Genomic DNA, 14,853 nt, shown 5'->3' with positions numbered 1-14,853 from the left:
TGTTTATTTAGTCCAGCAGAATATAACTCAAGTTTCAGTGCAAAAGTACCCACTCTTAATCACTTGACCATGGCCCAGTCGATCTTCAAACAACACTGGGTCCGTACTCATGCCCTTTAGCTTGACCTTTAGACGGCATAGCTACAGATAAGCAAGCTGGGGTTACTTTTGAAGTGGGGCATTAGACAGAGAGCAGACCCCGCCACTATTATGTAGCAAAACCGGCTTTTTAAACTTTAAGGGTAAAACGTATCAAGTGGCTCTTTGGTCTGGTCAACAGGTGACCTGGTCAATTACTTTTTAACTGCGTAAATTTAGTTGAACGACTAGTTTCCCATACAAAGTGTTTTTCTGTAAGTGCAATGGCAATATTTTAAAATTCAGGTAGCACAACACAATGACCTGGACTATTTAATATTGTTTTTATTGTAAAACAAATTTAATGCGCTACTTTTGACACGTTTACAAACTTCGAAAGATTCTTTTCTATTTTGCTGTTTTTGCTAATTGGAAAAATATTTTACCTAAGTTATTTCTGCTAAATGCTTTTCGAACCACCATTTTAACTTTTATGTTTTCAGCAACACATTGAAAAACAAATACATTGGAGTTGATAAAAGGTTGTAACAACACTCAACAAAATGGCATTAGTGCTAGTTCAAAAAATATTGCGTTTTTACGTTTCTTGTAAGTCAAATTGTAGACGTAACTCAAAATATTGGTTATAGATTTTAATTGTCGTATTTATAGGATAGTTTTTCTATTTTTAAATAAAAACATTTAATTATTTTTAATGTGTGCCTACTAAATTAACTTATCTGTTTGTCCTTTTAATAATAGTTTAAATTGTAGAAACGCAAACATATTCCGATATTTTTATTGACGTTTTCTTATTGAAACTTTACATTTCTCGTGGCACAATAAAGATTTAAAAATAACAAACGTAATATCATTTTATATTGCAGCAAAAAGATTAAGTCGCAAAAAGCTTACAAAATAAAACAAAGTTTCATATTTTAAATAAATATGTTAGGTTTGTTTAGATGTAAAAAAAATAATAAACGCGTTATTGTAATAGTACGAAATTTATATGTAATTTAAGCTATTTATGTTAACGAGGTATAAGCCATGCAACATTCAGGCAATTTTGGTAAAACATTTTGGGTTAATTGCCACCCTTAACTTGCAAAAATTTAAAATTGAGCTGTAGCACAAAACGCATTCAATCCTCAAAATTGTTAACATTTTGTTGAAATTAAATAAATTTATATGAAAACAAAATATATTTTGGGGATTGACTAGTTTTAAATTAATTTGTTAAGCTAAAAAAATATAAGAAACCTGTTCTTATAAAACAAAAATCAAAGGACGGCGAATTCATACGTCAAGTAAAAATATAAAAAAAGCACAAATTAATTATATCAAAAACAGAACTTTTTCTAACTTTAAATATTCTACAAGGTTTGATTTTTAAATTCATTTTACTTTAAAGCAAGTCTTATAGTACACTGGATAAACAGGAAAAATACTGGACGAATATCACAACACAGTACGCATATATTTAAACCAACAATTGGAACGGCAAAATAAGAAACAAGAATTACGAAAACAAGTGGCCTACATCTTAAAAATAGCTTGATTTTTCTGTTTTTTTTTCGCGCGACATAAAAATTTATGTCATGGATATTATATCTTTTAGTTTTTAAACTTGTTTGTGTGTCTTTGTGACTTGCACAACATACATTTCCTTTTAAATTTAACCCATTGCATGCACCATGTTAGGATGGTTAAGGCCTAGATTTAGGCTTCCGGAACCACTGGCTACAGCGGCTGCCGTGGCAGGGTGTGGGGCATGTAAAGCGTGGTGATGTGCAGAGGGCAATATGGGGTGATGACCCCCTCCGAAACTAGCTGACCCTGCCAAATGATGTGACATATGGGGGTGATGAGGGTGGTGGTGGGAGTGCACACCCCCGAATGTGTGCATTTGTCCGAACGAGCCCGAATATGCTGCTGCGGCGGCTGCAGCTGCCCCAAAGGTGCCCGTATTTTCGAAAAACTTGAAATTAGCCGCGTCAAATCTGGGGTCACGACAAACCGACGACTTCTTTAATTTAGTCGAAATTTTACGGTTTCTGGTTTGTATACCTTCCTTTTTCATGGTAAGAGGCCGATTTACCTGTAAAAATCGCGCGTAAGTAAAGTAATTCTTCACAAAATGGCTCTCACATTAAAATATTTATTATTAGTTAATAGGGTAAACAAAAGTTAAAATATTTACCCCGTGTAGCTTGTAGTAGAGCCCGCATGCATTACAAACTGGATCACCGTTTGAATTTCTTCTCCACAATGTTGTGGTTGTTGTTGCACAATTACTACAACTTGTACCAGCTCGTCTTGCTGCAGACTATAATAAATAAACATAACACATAAAGTACAATAAAAATTAATCGTATTTTAATGTTTTAAAAATAAAGCTAAACAGTAAGTTTAAAGGATTTTAATTTCATATGTCAAATAACATGAACTCATTCTAACTTGGTTTGAATAAATAAATTTTGGGTTTGTTATATGTGTTTCGTTGTTGTGCGCTAAATACGGCAAGAAGTCTAACATTCGTGCCGTAACAGTAGTCACCGCACTTAGAGTTAACTCTAGCTTTGCATTTGAATCTAAGTGGACCTTAACAATAGATCAGAAGCGGCTTGTATCAAATTACAAGAGACCACTTGGGGTGGGGAAATGCGAATTGTATCATTTTGCAGGGTTTTGAATTATAGCTAGGACCTTGTAAACGTTTAAATTTAGAAAATGGAAGGTTTTTAACAACTTGTATTAATACACTCATCGACCGCGAATAACAACAATGCTCCAAATATAGAACAATAAAATCAGCAAATTCTGTATTGCTTGCAACAAATATAACATTGCGTCGGTGAAAAATAAAAATTTAATTGCTTGTACAACCAATTTTGTGGTCAATCCTTTTAATCGGCAAGAAAAGTTGGCTGCTATATTTAGAACCGCAAGAAATTTGCGGTTTTTTCGGGTTTGCGATGTTTTTAATTTTCGAATTGATCGAACATTTTGAGTTGGCGTCGTAAACCCGTTACCAATTTTCTTTTATTCCGCTTTTTTAGGTTTTGGCATTGATAGATTAAGCATTTTATGTAGTTAATAGTTATATGTCGCGACCGACGACAAGTTTTTCAAAAATAACAACTCGACGTCGGGTATTGTGGGACTTAAACGATTACAAGAATAGGTGTACTATGATTGAGCATTTGATACAGGTATACAGGACTTTCGTACGCGTGTTTCTTCATATTTTAGACAAAGAGCGAACGGTTAGCGACCCCATTTGAATAAGTTTTGCGTCGAATGTTGTAAATTCCTATACAAACAACATGGCTGCCCCCACTTTACCTTATCACATAATTTATCAGAACTTTTGACGCGTGTTGCTGCGCTGAGCCCATAGTACGTGGGCACTTTGCTTTTAGGGTACCCTATTCCACAATCTGACATCATCTTTTTCATTTCACCCCTTTAGTTGTGTTTCTTAACAACTTACGGATGTAGATTTAAATCGCTGGTATTCAGAAATTGCGAAAGTCGTCAATACCCTGCTGAATCACGAGTACACGTGAACGCTGTGTAGGGATTTTGATTTGTATCTTAAAATTACAACGGCGCTGTTGTTCTCATTTCAAAGTGTTTTATAAAAAACACATACTTATGTAATATTAGAAATAAACAAAGTTTATAATTTTATTATATCCTGAAAACTACGTTTTTAAGTATTAAGTATCAGAATAGGCACTAGCTACCATTTTCGTTTCATTTTTTTACGAATGCAGTTATTTTGTATATTTGTTTTTATGTTTTTTTCTATGCTCTTCCGCCATTTTCTAACTATAGCGTTAAAATGTATATCTTATCTTTTAACCCTGGCATCTGGATATCGAAATCACGTGACCCTGTGCAATATTCAAATAATGCACTGACGCCGTTTATGCATAATTAATCGTTTTGTTGGCAAAAAAAACAAACAAAGTTTAAAAACATTTTTTCACACATTCATATCTTCACGATTCGTCAGCCATTTTGATGGTATTACATTTATTTTACGTTATAATCGATTAACGTGCTGCGTGGGTTTTTAAATAAGAATTAAATTGGGGTAATAGAAAGTGACATCCGTTTAAATTGTCGTGCATTAAGGGGTGGAAAAGGGCCTGTCGGGATTACAACGCGCAAAGAGATATCGCGATAATCGGGCAAATTTTTCACGCCGTAATGTATTCCAAACAAACACACGCCAACTTATTCGCGGTATTCTTATCTCGATCTTAAACCTGTCACCGTCGTCTTGGTAACAGCAACCGCAGAGCTCATTTGCGAGGAGTAAAAAGTAGCTAAAAAATCGCAACATTTTCGTGTTTGGGTTGTGGGTTGGTTTTACAATATAGGCAGAGTATTGCTTTGTTACACAGAGCTAAATATATATTAATTATTGATTGCAGTTTTCAGTCTTTTTTTCCTTTTAATGGTAACAATTGTCAAACATGTACTAAGGGTTACTCGTCAATGTTTCGCTAAAGCAAAACAGTTGATGTGAAAGTATTGACATTTAAATTTTTTAAGCGTAAAAGTATTAAATTATTTAATATCATTTTTTTTCGAAATAAACTCGGTGTTTTTTAATTTATCGTTTATTTAAAAATACCCAATTTAATTTTTCGTCTATCGCAATTCACGGATTACATTATTTTAATTTCTCGGTCATTATAAATTCACGCTAGACACGAATTAAAAAAATAATCGTTTTAGACTTGTCAGTTAAAAGAGTGAACTTCGTTGTAGTACAATTTTAAGCATGTTATCGACACATTAAAAATGCAAATGCTTAAGGAACGAGAGTTAATTTGAACCATTTTTCGGGAAGTTCGGGCAAAGGCCACAGTCCTCTGATTAATATATGTTTATCGTATAAGCATATTAAATATATGGTTAATTCGTGAATTTAACTTTAAAAATACGGTTAAATTCGTGAACTTAACTTTTGTATCGTTGGTAATTAAATACAAGAAAAATTACGCTTATCAAAAAAAACATTTTTTTTTTAATTTGGGATTAAATTTAAAAAGTCAGTTTAAAATAAAAAAATTTTATCAATAATTTTGTTATTTAAAAAAAAACATTATAAACAGAAAAGTATTGTTTAAACGAAAACTATTATTAAAATAATATTTAAAAATTTGATGCGCTTTAAATAAACTTGGACGGTGTAAAATATAAATTTTAACAGAAAAATCAATTTTTTGTAAACGTTTACCATTCTTAGAATTTTATTGTATGCATTAAATGTCTATGTACCACAAACACGTGATTGTCACTAACTAATTACTTAAAATGGAAGTTGGTTTTTAAACGTTACTCAATTGACCAAATGCCTGCTTATTATGCTCACCTACAACCTATTCTGTCTCGATCAACGTCAGGCAAAGCGCAAGTTGAAAGGGTAGATTTGAAAGGTTGTTCCCGAAGCGAACTTGTTTATTTCGCAAGTTTCTCCGTTTATTTATTGGCCATAAAGGTAACCTTTCTTCCGGCGGGGCCCTAATTCAAAAGCGATATCAAACAACCAAAATAGATTTTCAAGGGCAAGGCTACCCGTATTGCACTCGTTCACACGAAATTGGTATTGCGAGTACGCCCTCTAGCTGCCAGTTAATCACCTCGACAGCAATTTGCGGTCAAGGAAAAAGTGTTATCAGACACTTTGGAGCCAACGGTAAAAACAAAATCGTTTGACATGTGAATTGGGGATAAGTTCTACGCAACAATCCAGATTAATGAATAAACACAACGAAAGCGTTGGGAATATTTTGTCGATTTTTACTTGATTTAGTAATGGTATCACATAACATTTTTGTGTTGGTTTGTTTATTATTAGGTACTGTGTTTAAAGTCTTAAAACAATGCTCTGCCATTTACTCCGCTACTGCCTGTATTTTGTGCAGTTTAACTTAAATGCATGTACAATTAATAGCTTTATTTCGTCTTAAAATTATTTTCTATTTGCTATTGTCAGGTGCTGCCTCTGCATTGGCTTAGTGATATATATAATTATACTTTCTTTTTAAAATAGTGCATTCCTTGCTAACAAAGGTAAGCCAAAAGCAGTAAAGTGTTTAAAGTTCTTGCGTCCGTGCCCCATTTAACAACCCGATCTCTTTGTCCAACATACATAAAACTTTTAGTTTGATAAAACATATTTTACTTACGAGGCGTTTCTTTGGCTTGATAAGGGGTCGGTTTTGGCCATTCATTTTGTGGTAAAGACCACATGCGTTGCAAAGGTAATGTCCCGTTCCGTCTCTTCTCCATAATGGAGTTGCTGTTGCTCCGCAGTTAACGCACTCTCTGCCTTCTGGTAATTAATATAATTTCAAGAATTAGATTTAAAAGTAACAACAGTATTTAGACTTGTTTAGTGTATAGGGTTGTGAACTTTTTAGTCAGCTTTTGTGCCTATAATAACGCATGATTTACCATCTACCTACATATAGAGATAAGGGCTATCTCTGTTTTCAATGCAATATTGCAACTTCCTGTTTACTAAGAATTAACGTGGGCGGATATTAAACCTGCAAGCAGTGCTCATTCAAATAACCTTGATCAGCACAACATCTATTTAATCAGAGGGAAATGCCAATCATTTGTATCTAACCACAGATCAATTGAGGTTGGTACACACATGTATGTGGTGAATTACTATTGGATGTACAACCACCAGGCTCTTTCCGCCAATACTGGCATTGATTGTTAACAATATACTTGCAAGTAAATGCATCAAAAATGTTGACGCTTTATTAGCCTAGTGTGACGTACATGACCTTTTGATGTGGACTCCTTATCAATCAAAGATAAAAGCCTAATTCTACAATAAGCAAATTTGTAAATTGCGAAATGAAAATACGCAACTAACCTGTGCTCGATCGGTTTTTTGATTTCGTTTTTGTAGCATACGAGGTCGTGGATTTTGCTGTTTCCTGCACATGTTGATAGCTGGAAGCGCCTGTGTTGTAATCTCCGATGGTCGATGTCATGTAAGGGTGGGAATACGGCATGAGAGCACCAGCCGCTGAGGTCGCCTCTCTAATATCAGAGTCCAGCTTGTTTGTTTGATTGGTTTGGTGATAAAGCTGGTTACTTAAGTTGATGGAATGTTGACAAGTGTCGATGGAAGGTATTTGTTGTGACTGATGGTCAGACGACGATTGTCTGGTCGGATGATGCTGATGGTTACTTGAACTTGAATTAGAGATTCCGCTAGACGGCGTGAGAGGTAACGCTGTGCCGTTGTTATCATTGTCGTCCTTGGGCGGAGTTGGAAACGCATGGAAAGACACGTGACTTGCACTCGACGTGGATGAAAGTGCAACAGTTGAGTTTCCGTCACAATTTGACCCTAGATTATTTGATCGAATAGAGGTCGAGTCGACGCCATCGTTATTGCACTCGCCAGATGATGTTATATTTGCCGACCCTGCTCGGACGTTCCCGTTCTCCAATTTAACAGGAGAGGAGACCGAGTGTGGATAACGTGGTAGTTCTTGCAGGCCTTTTCCAGGGTTTGGTGTTGTCGACCAGTGGTTGGAGTGAGACGCCATATTTGGCGTGCCCGAAAACGGCGAAAAGACCCCCGACTTCGGGCCCGGGGATCCGAACCAGGTCAGACCAGACGAGCATGCCTGGGACGAATGGTGATGGGGCTGGTGATGGAAATGCGAATTCCGGACTGCGCAGGATCGCTCTGCCTCTGCTCTCGCGGCGGCTGCGGCTGTTTTAAAACAAGAAGAATATCGTGAGGTAAAGAACGATGAATTACGTGGCAGGAGGGTCGAGTGGAAGTTCGACTTTCGCGGCATTTGCCCGGCGTAATAATCGTCATCGTTCATGACGTCATTCTGACATATATCGTCGGCAAATACCCGGGCGCGATACCGGTATTTAGGTATCGTAATATCAGCCATATTAAACACTTAATTTTATTGCAGTTTATCTATCAAAAATGAAACATGTCGTTTTAGTGAAAGGGAATAGCAAATAATTTTGCTAACTTTATTATAAGTCTTACTAACTAGAATGGGACCTTATTTCATTTCTTGCAAGTTTAAATGGGTTTGCTATATATTCTGTTTACTATGCAAGTAATATAATATCAAAAATAACCTCAAAAATAGACACCAATGCGTGTCTTTGCTTTTGGCTTATACTCTCGGTACATTTTTGTAATAAACTAACTATTAAATACATATAAGTTGGATCTAAATTACGCTAAACAAATTTAATAAAAACCTCTTATAAACTACGCTCCTAACCAGTGAATTTTGAATTGGTATGGTAACTCTGGCCAAGAAACACTGCTTATAAATGCTTAAGCACTTCCTGAATTTGCTTTTCTGGTTGTCAGTCAATTGGTTTGTGCAAATTTAAGCATTTTGGTTTATATTGGACTGATCTTAAAAAGGAAATATTCGTAATGTCAATTTCGGAATACTTTCGCTGTTACAAAAGACTTCTGAATTGCCTAATGTTGTGCATAAACAAGTTTAAAAATAAATTATATTATCAAGGAGCCGTTGTTACATAAATAGAACGTCGTAGAATTTTGACACGTTGCAAAAATATCTTTAAAATTCTAATACTATTAAAATTATTTTTTTTGTGGATTTGGTTCGCCATTTTGATTTTGTGTATTAGCCCGGCGTGCTTACTGTGCCTTGTATGTGGTAGACGTCAGTTTACATTAGGCCGTGTTTTACAAGGAACTACATCAAACACCATTATCAATTTATGCTTTCTATAAATATTGTTGGTGAAATTTTCAAATAAGGGACAACTTACTAGACTGCGTTTACATGTTAATAAGCTTGATATCAAAAAGATAAAAATAATTAATTATTTTTGTGTTGTTTTACACATTTTTGATTAAATAATATTATATTCCTAACTGCATTATTAATTTAAGAAAAAAATATATAAAATCATATTTAAATAACAAATATAAAATCCATTTATTACGATGACGAATAATTTATCATTTTGTTGGGATTTTCCGCTGATTCATTTAAATTTGGGTATTTAAAAAGTAATTTCCCTTACCAAAAATCCCGCTTAAAATTAAGCAATTTTGCCAATTCTACGGAAACGCCTTTTTTATAAACTTTCGATAATTGCGACTTAGAAAAAACGTCACTTTGCTTAAAACCATAGACGTAGATTATTTTATAAGAAAATCGTTTATTTTGATTTGCGATAATTCGTTTGCGCGGTTCAAATTTTCAACGATTCAGCATGATATAAAGGGCTGTTTAACGAGACAAAAAATTGGTTTAGCCTCTGGTAAATTACTGTGACAGCAGTTCCACGACGCAATTAATTGGACGTCGTTATATTTTGCGCCAATTGTCTTTTTGCCTTTAGCGCACGACAGCAGTCAGCGTCAAGTTATGTTCGCAATCCCCAAACAAAAGGCTTAATAAACACAATATACTGCAATTTTGGGTGTCTAAAGTCATTCGTAATTGTCGTAATTTTGGGTGTCTAAAGTCATTCGTAATTGTCGTAATTTTAGTCAGTTTTCTGCGCTAGGTTAAGAATTAATTAGATTTTTACTTTTTATTTTAAAATCAATTTGAAGTTTAAAATAGAGATTTATTAATTTACCGCGTGGGTTTACAATTAAATTCTCGTTTATTTATTTAACAGTTTTTCTCATTTAGACTTTGTCAGTGATGCATTACTTTCCGGTAAAAAATAAATTTTCATTTCAATTTATTTATCGGCGGGTTCACTTTCACAGAAATCTGGCAAATTGCGTTTATTTTAAAATGAAAAAATGGATTATTTAAAACTAGCACGTAGGCAAAATCTATTACACAAAGTTACAATAACATGTTATGACATTAACAAAAAACTTGTTTTTTTAATATGTTTAGCCACTTAGGCTAAATATTACTTTAGTAAAAACCGATATGCCTTATTTACATATAATTTTTTAAAGCGTAGTTTTGGTACCACTTAATGTCAGGCTTTACTTTTTACATTTCCTCTCACAATATTTATCATTAATTTCACGCTAACGTATTAGGAGGCGAACTAGCCTGACCGTATCACAATTACCGATTTTGGTTTGCTCTAATATATTATCTAATTTTAAAAAGTAAACTTGTACTATCAGATTTGATATAATGTTGTAAATATTAATTTATTTTAAAGGTCAGAGGGTTTAATTTACAATGCTATATACTTTTATACGGTCAATCTAAAGCCTATTTTGCACATAATAATATTCTGCAAACTCACTAGCATCTATAGTTACTGAAAAATATTTTAACTTATATTCACCCTGACTGCATGATTTTTAAATATAAAAAATCTCAAATTACAAAGGTGTTTTTTCTTTTTAAGGTTTTTTTCTTTTTACCCAGCATGGGTATCTACTATCTAATCAGAAATCAAGATCGGGGGAGGTCGTCTAAGAAATAACTCATTTTCGAGATTTTTTAAAGCTTGAACACTTTTACTAAAACAACATGTACAAACGCACGTCGAAGTGCAATAAATAACAAATAATAATTTTGCCAAATAATTCATCCAAATTTTTTTTTCTATTTTTACTAACATTTTTTAAGCAAAGTTTTAAGATTCACGCCGTTTTAAATTCATATATAAATAGGTAAGGCTGGCAACCGACGGTAAGTAAGCAAGCAAGCAAGCAAAACAACTTTAATTCAAATCACTCACCACTTAGGCTTCGCTGGTGCGCTCTATATTGCATGTTTAAACCATAATAGCTTTGCCCGTCAATGTGGTGTAAATAGGCGTCCATATCGTCGATATACCCCGGCTCCATGTACGGGTTGATGGCGGGGTGATGTGACCCGACGACCCCGCTACTTGCAAACGAGCTCGGGCCGCTTGTTCCTGCTACCCCTTCGGGGTGTTGGGGCGTAGGGGGAATACCCGGGTGATGAGGGTGCGCAAACCATCGTGGTTGGTCGGTTGAGGGCATCATAATGACATGTGTGTTTGAAAGAATTTTTTTATATCCAAAATTTAAATGTTTTTATTTATATTTTACAATGTTACAAAGTATTGCACATTTATAGGTTCAAGTTGTTAATCTGTAATATAATTGTATGGATAATATTTTTCACCAAATTAAACCAAAGTTGAAAGGTAATAAAAAAAGGTTAGTTGTTTAATAAATATTAGGATATTGCTCAGTAATTCGTCGAATTAGGTTCAAAATTAACCGAGCTGTCAAAACTGAATATATTTAGACTCCATCTTACACACAATGCCACGATTACTATAGGGGAATTAACAATCACGGAGATTTGCACGCGAAATGTCTCTCAAAATGGCGTCTTAGAGACAGGTCTGACGTCACACTAACCGATATCCGTCGCAAAGCGACGATCACGTCACAAAAGGCATTGTCTTTTTGCAGGCGAGATATTTTTGCGAAATATATATTCAGGAAAAGGTCACGAATTTTCTTTAATTATTCACAGCATTGCTGTTAATATGACAACGATTTAACGAAGGTGATTCACATGCGCAGTATTTTGGTTTGCAACAACACAAAGAGCACGCGAACCGATGAGCAATCAACCAGTCTAACAACATATAAAAGTTTAAAAATAAATAATTTTAACGGCATTGCTACCTATTATACTAAACTGTATAAAGTTTTATAAATGTTAACCAATTTTGGTACTATAGCCTACCACGGAAAGTTAGTAAAGCGTACGAATTTACCTATAACAGTTTTAAGATATAAAAAAAACAATATGGCGATATCTCGGAAGGGATTATGGTTATGGCGGCTTACGGAAATGTGTTTGTTTATTTGGAATTAAGTTGTATTTAAACATTTAATCTTGTATTTTTTAGTTTAACATTAAACACGTGGTTGGGATTCGAAAGAATAGCAGTATTGTATCAAATTCCAAATTTAAAGTTTTGAAATTTTAGAAGGTTGAGTTACTGCCTACTGCAAAAAAGTAAAATTCGTCTAATTTTAGATATGCCTTTGTTTTGGAAATTAGAGAATATTCTAGTACGTAGTAGTACTTTTTTAAATAACATGCTATAAATAGAATTTAATCAACACAATTCTATTTTGTTAAATTTTGCTGTTGATTCATTAACAATTTTTTATTGCAAAATACACAAAATAAAACCTAAAAAATCTCCAAAACAATATTTATGTCAATCTTAAGCAAAATAATGCTATTTTAATTTAACTTAACTTAATGCGTTTTGTGACGACATTTTATAAAGATTCTCAATGTCTTAATAGATAATTTCTAAAACTTGCCCCATACCTTAATCTGTTAAATAACTCTCATTTTGAAACCTTCAACACATGCTTATGCTAAGCCTTTTTCTTAAGTTGCGCAAACTTCACGTTAACCTTCTACCGGCACAATTGCTTTTGCTAAGGCGGTTGTGTGATACCTACTGGTATAATCGGGCCCGCTTGTTATCGGTCTACTTAGGGCTGGCTATCGTTACAACGATCTAAAGTCGGCCTTCTCTTGCCAGTAACTCGACACCCAAAAGGCGGCCTTGTCTACACGAAAAAGCATAATTCTTCCCGATCCGACATATTAAAAATTACAAATTTTATTTTAATATTTCGGCGCTTAATAATAAATTGCAAAAAATTTAGACAGTGAATAAAATATTATCTTAATTTTTTTTCGGTAAAAATTTAAATTTTTTTATTTTTTTTCCATTCACATGCAGACCATAGTTAGTAATGGTAGAACAAGTTCGCATAAAAATCGAAAACTATTTGCGCTTAATTTTTTGTTCCACAAACACCTTGTTGTCTAAACAAGCCAGTAGTTCGGTAAACTATTTACTGTCCGTTTCAAAACGTTGCAGTAATGGAGACAAATCACCCTTAAGTTGTTTTTGCTTGTTCGCTACTAAACCAAACATAACGAAAAATTTACTCTAAAATATTTTTTTAAATGCCCTTTTTTTGAGCATAAACAATTTATTGATATTTTGTTTCTAACGATTTTTTATAAATCTTAAATTTTAATTGTCGTTTTTTAATTAATTTTTAATATATCGGCTTGCGCAAAATGATTCAAACGGTTATTAGTAATAATATTAATTTTTAAAAGGGGTGAAATAAGATAAAAACATAATTGAGTATAACTCTATTTTTTGTAAAATCTTTATTAAACAATCTCATATCTTAAAGTTGATAAGTCAAGCTAATGGAAGTAAAATATCGTCGACAGCTATCAATACAAACGATATAAATATTTCATTTAAAAATTACGAGCAACCTACGACAGGCTAAATCTTACTCGAAATTATTAGCTATCAGTCTGAGACATCAGTAACACAGCATTATCTTCTAACTATGCGACAATTTTAGCTCATTTCGACCTCTTTATAACACTGCCCTGACCGAAAAGTCTTCCGTAATTCGTTACAACAACTAGTCGACTAACTGTACTTAGATCCTTATACGAGCAACCGGTCGCGATATCCCCCTTTTTCCTAAAACTTTCATAAGCAAAGATGCCTTATAAAAAGGTGGTGCGTCGTTTTAGATGTGATAATGTCGTCATTCGCACATTATTTTTCGGATCAAATATACTGACTTGAAGTTTTTAATCTTATCCTTTTTTACAACGCAAAAATATTTTTTTTACATGTATATTTTTGTTCTAATCATTATGCATTTTGAAGAGACGCCTAATTTTTCTTTTCTTATATTAAAATAATTTACACCAAAAATTATACGCTTTTGGTATTTAAAACATAAAAATTTATTGTTTTATATAAATTTAAAATTTAACTTACATCATCGTTTAATTATTCATATTACTTTTATTCTATTTTTGTAAAGTCCGTTATTACTTGATGATACTTAAAATGAAGTTTTTAAAACAGCGAAATGTATTTGTTTATCATATTATTATTATTAGCACGTGACACATGGCAATTTAAAAAAGGGTTCAATTAAAAACCGTTTGTTCTTATATGCTGCAACAGTTAATTAAATTACTATTTACGTCGCTTTATTTGCCAAACAAAAACTTAACTTTTGTTATTAATTTTGAAACAAATCGAGCCCTTTGGAGTAATTACCGGTCACTGAACTGGCAAATTAAGTAAAACAAAGCGCGCGTTTTTGCATTGTTTGTCGCCGTTCAATTAGTTTGTTTAGTCATTTATTGAGTAATTACTATGCTTGTCATACTTGAAATTAACTCCATATTTCTTTAATTGAAAAAATTGTAGCGCGAATTAAAGTTGCTCGATACCTCGTCTCAATCTTGTTCGAAAACGGGTCTAAAACATTACAAAAATAAACAACTCAAGCCAGGAATCTTAATGGCAGTACATCTTATTGGATTATTATTGGCTGTCATACTTAGTAAATAAAAGAAGCACTATGTAAAAAAAGGTAAAGCAATAATGAAAGTACGTTCCTTTTTACTTTTTGGGCATTTTTAGGTTCGTAATATTGGCTTTGATTTCAAGTAATATCGCGTATTGGTCTCTTATCTACGTCCATTATCATAAGATTCAACTCCTGATTTGAGATCAGTTTGCCTCGGGGAAAAATATGTTTACTTGAAATCTTGTCCCTTGCTAGTTCTTGACATCTATTACGTTGTATCTCACCAACCCTTTGCCAAAGGAAGCCCACCTTTAAGCACCCAAAATGAGCATAGTTAAGAAGAATGGCTTTGAAAGGGTTGAAAGTGCACAAATGTGTTACCTACGTTATTGGCAATG

The 14,853-nt window shown here is 33.6% G+C and overlaps 1 protein-coding gene across 1 annotated transcript; it reads right to left on the bottom strand.

Moving 5' to 3' along the window:
• Positions 1-892: 892 nt before the first annotated feature.
• LOC145744728 (GATA-binding factor 2-like) lies at positions 893-11,179 on the bottom strand. Its single transcript, XM_082562661.1, has 5 exons — positions 10,819-11,179; positions 6,995-7,849; positions 6,291-6,436; positions 2,282-2,407; positions 893-2,179 (listed from the first exon to the last, which is right to left on the bottom strand). The coding sequence occupies exons 1-5, from the start codon at positions 11,087-11,089 to the stop codon at positions 1,757-1,759; spliced, it is 1,821 nt and encodes a 606-aa protein (XP_082418787.1). The 5' UTR covers positions 11,090-11,179; the 3' UTR covers positions 893-1,756.
• Positions 11,180-14,853: the final 3,674 nt, after the last annotated feature.

This window comes from Corella eumyota, chromosome 3, assembly GCF_963082875.1.
Source record: "Corella eumyota chromosome 3, kaCorEumy4.1, whole genome shotgun sequence".
NCBI classification, from domain to species: Eukaryota; Metazoa; Chordata; class Ascidiacea; order Phlebobranchia; family Corellidae; genus Corella; species Corella eumyota.
This window is presented reverse-complemented; position numbering and strand designations above follow the sequence as displayed.

What these genes read in the sequence shown, in the direction of transcription:
- LOC145744728 (XM_082562661.1), bottom strand. Translation starts at nt 11,089, where the DNA reads ATGATGCCCTCAACCGACCAACCACGATGGTTTGCGCACCCTCATCAC. An exon ending in AAAAAACCGATCGAGCACAG is followed by an intron (nt 6,437 to 6,994) that starts GTTAGTTGCGTA and finishes ATTAATTACCAG; the next exon opens with AAGGCAGAGAGTGCGTTAAC. An exon ending in TCAAGCCAAAGAAACGCCTC is followed by an intron (nt 2,408 to 6,290) that starts GTAAGTAAAATA and finishes TATTTATTATAG; the next exon opens with TCTGCAGCAAGACGAGCTGG.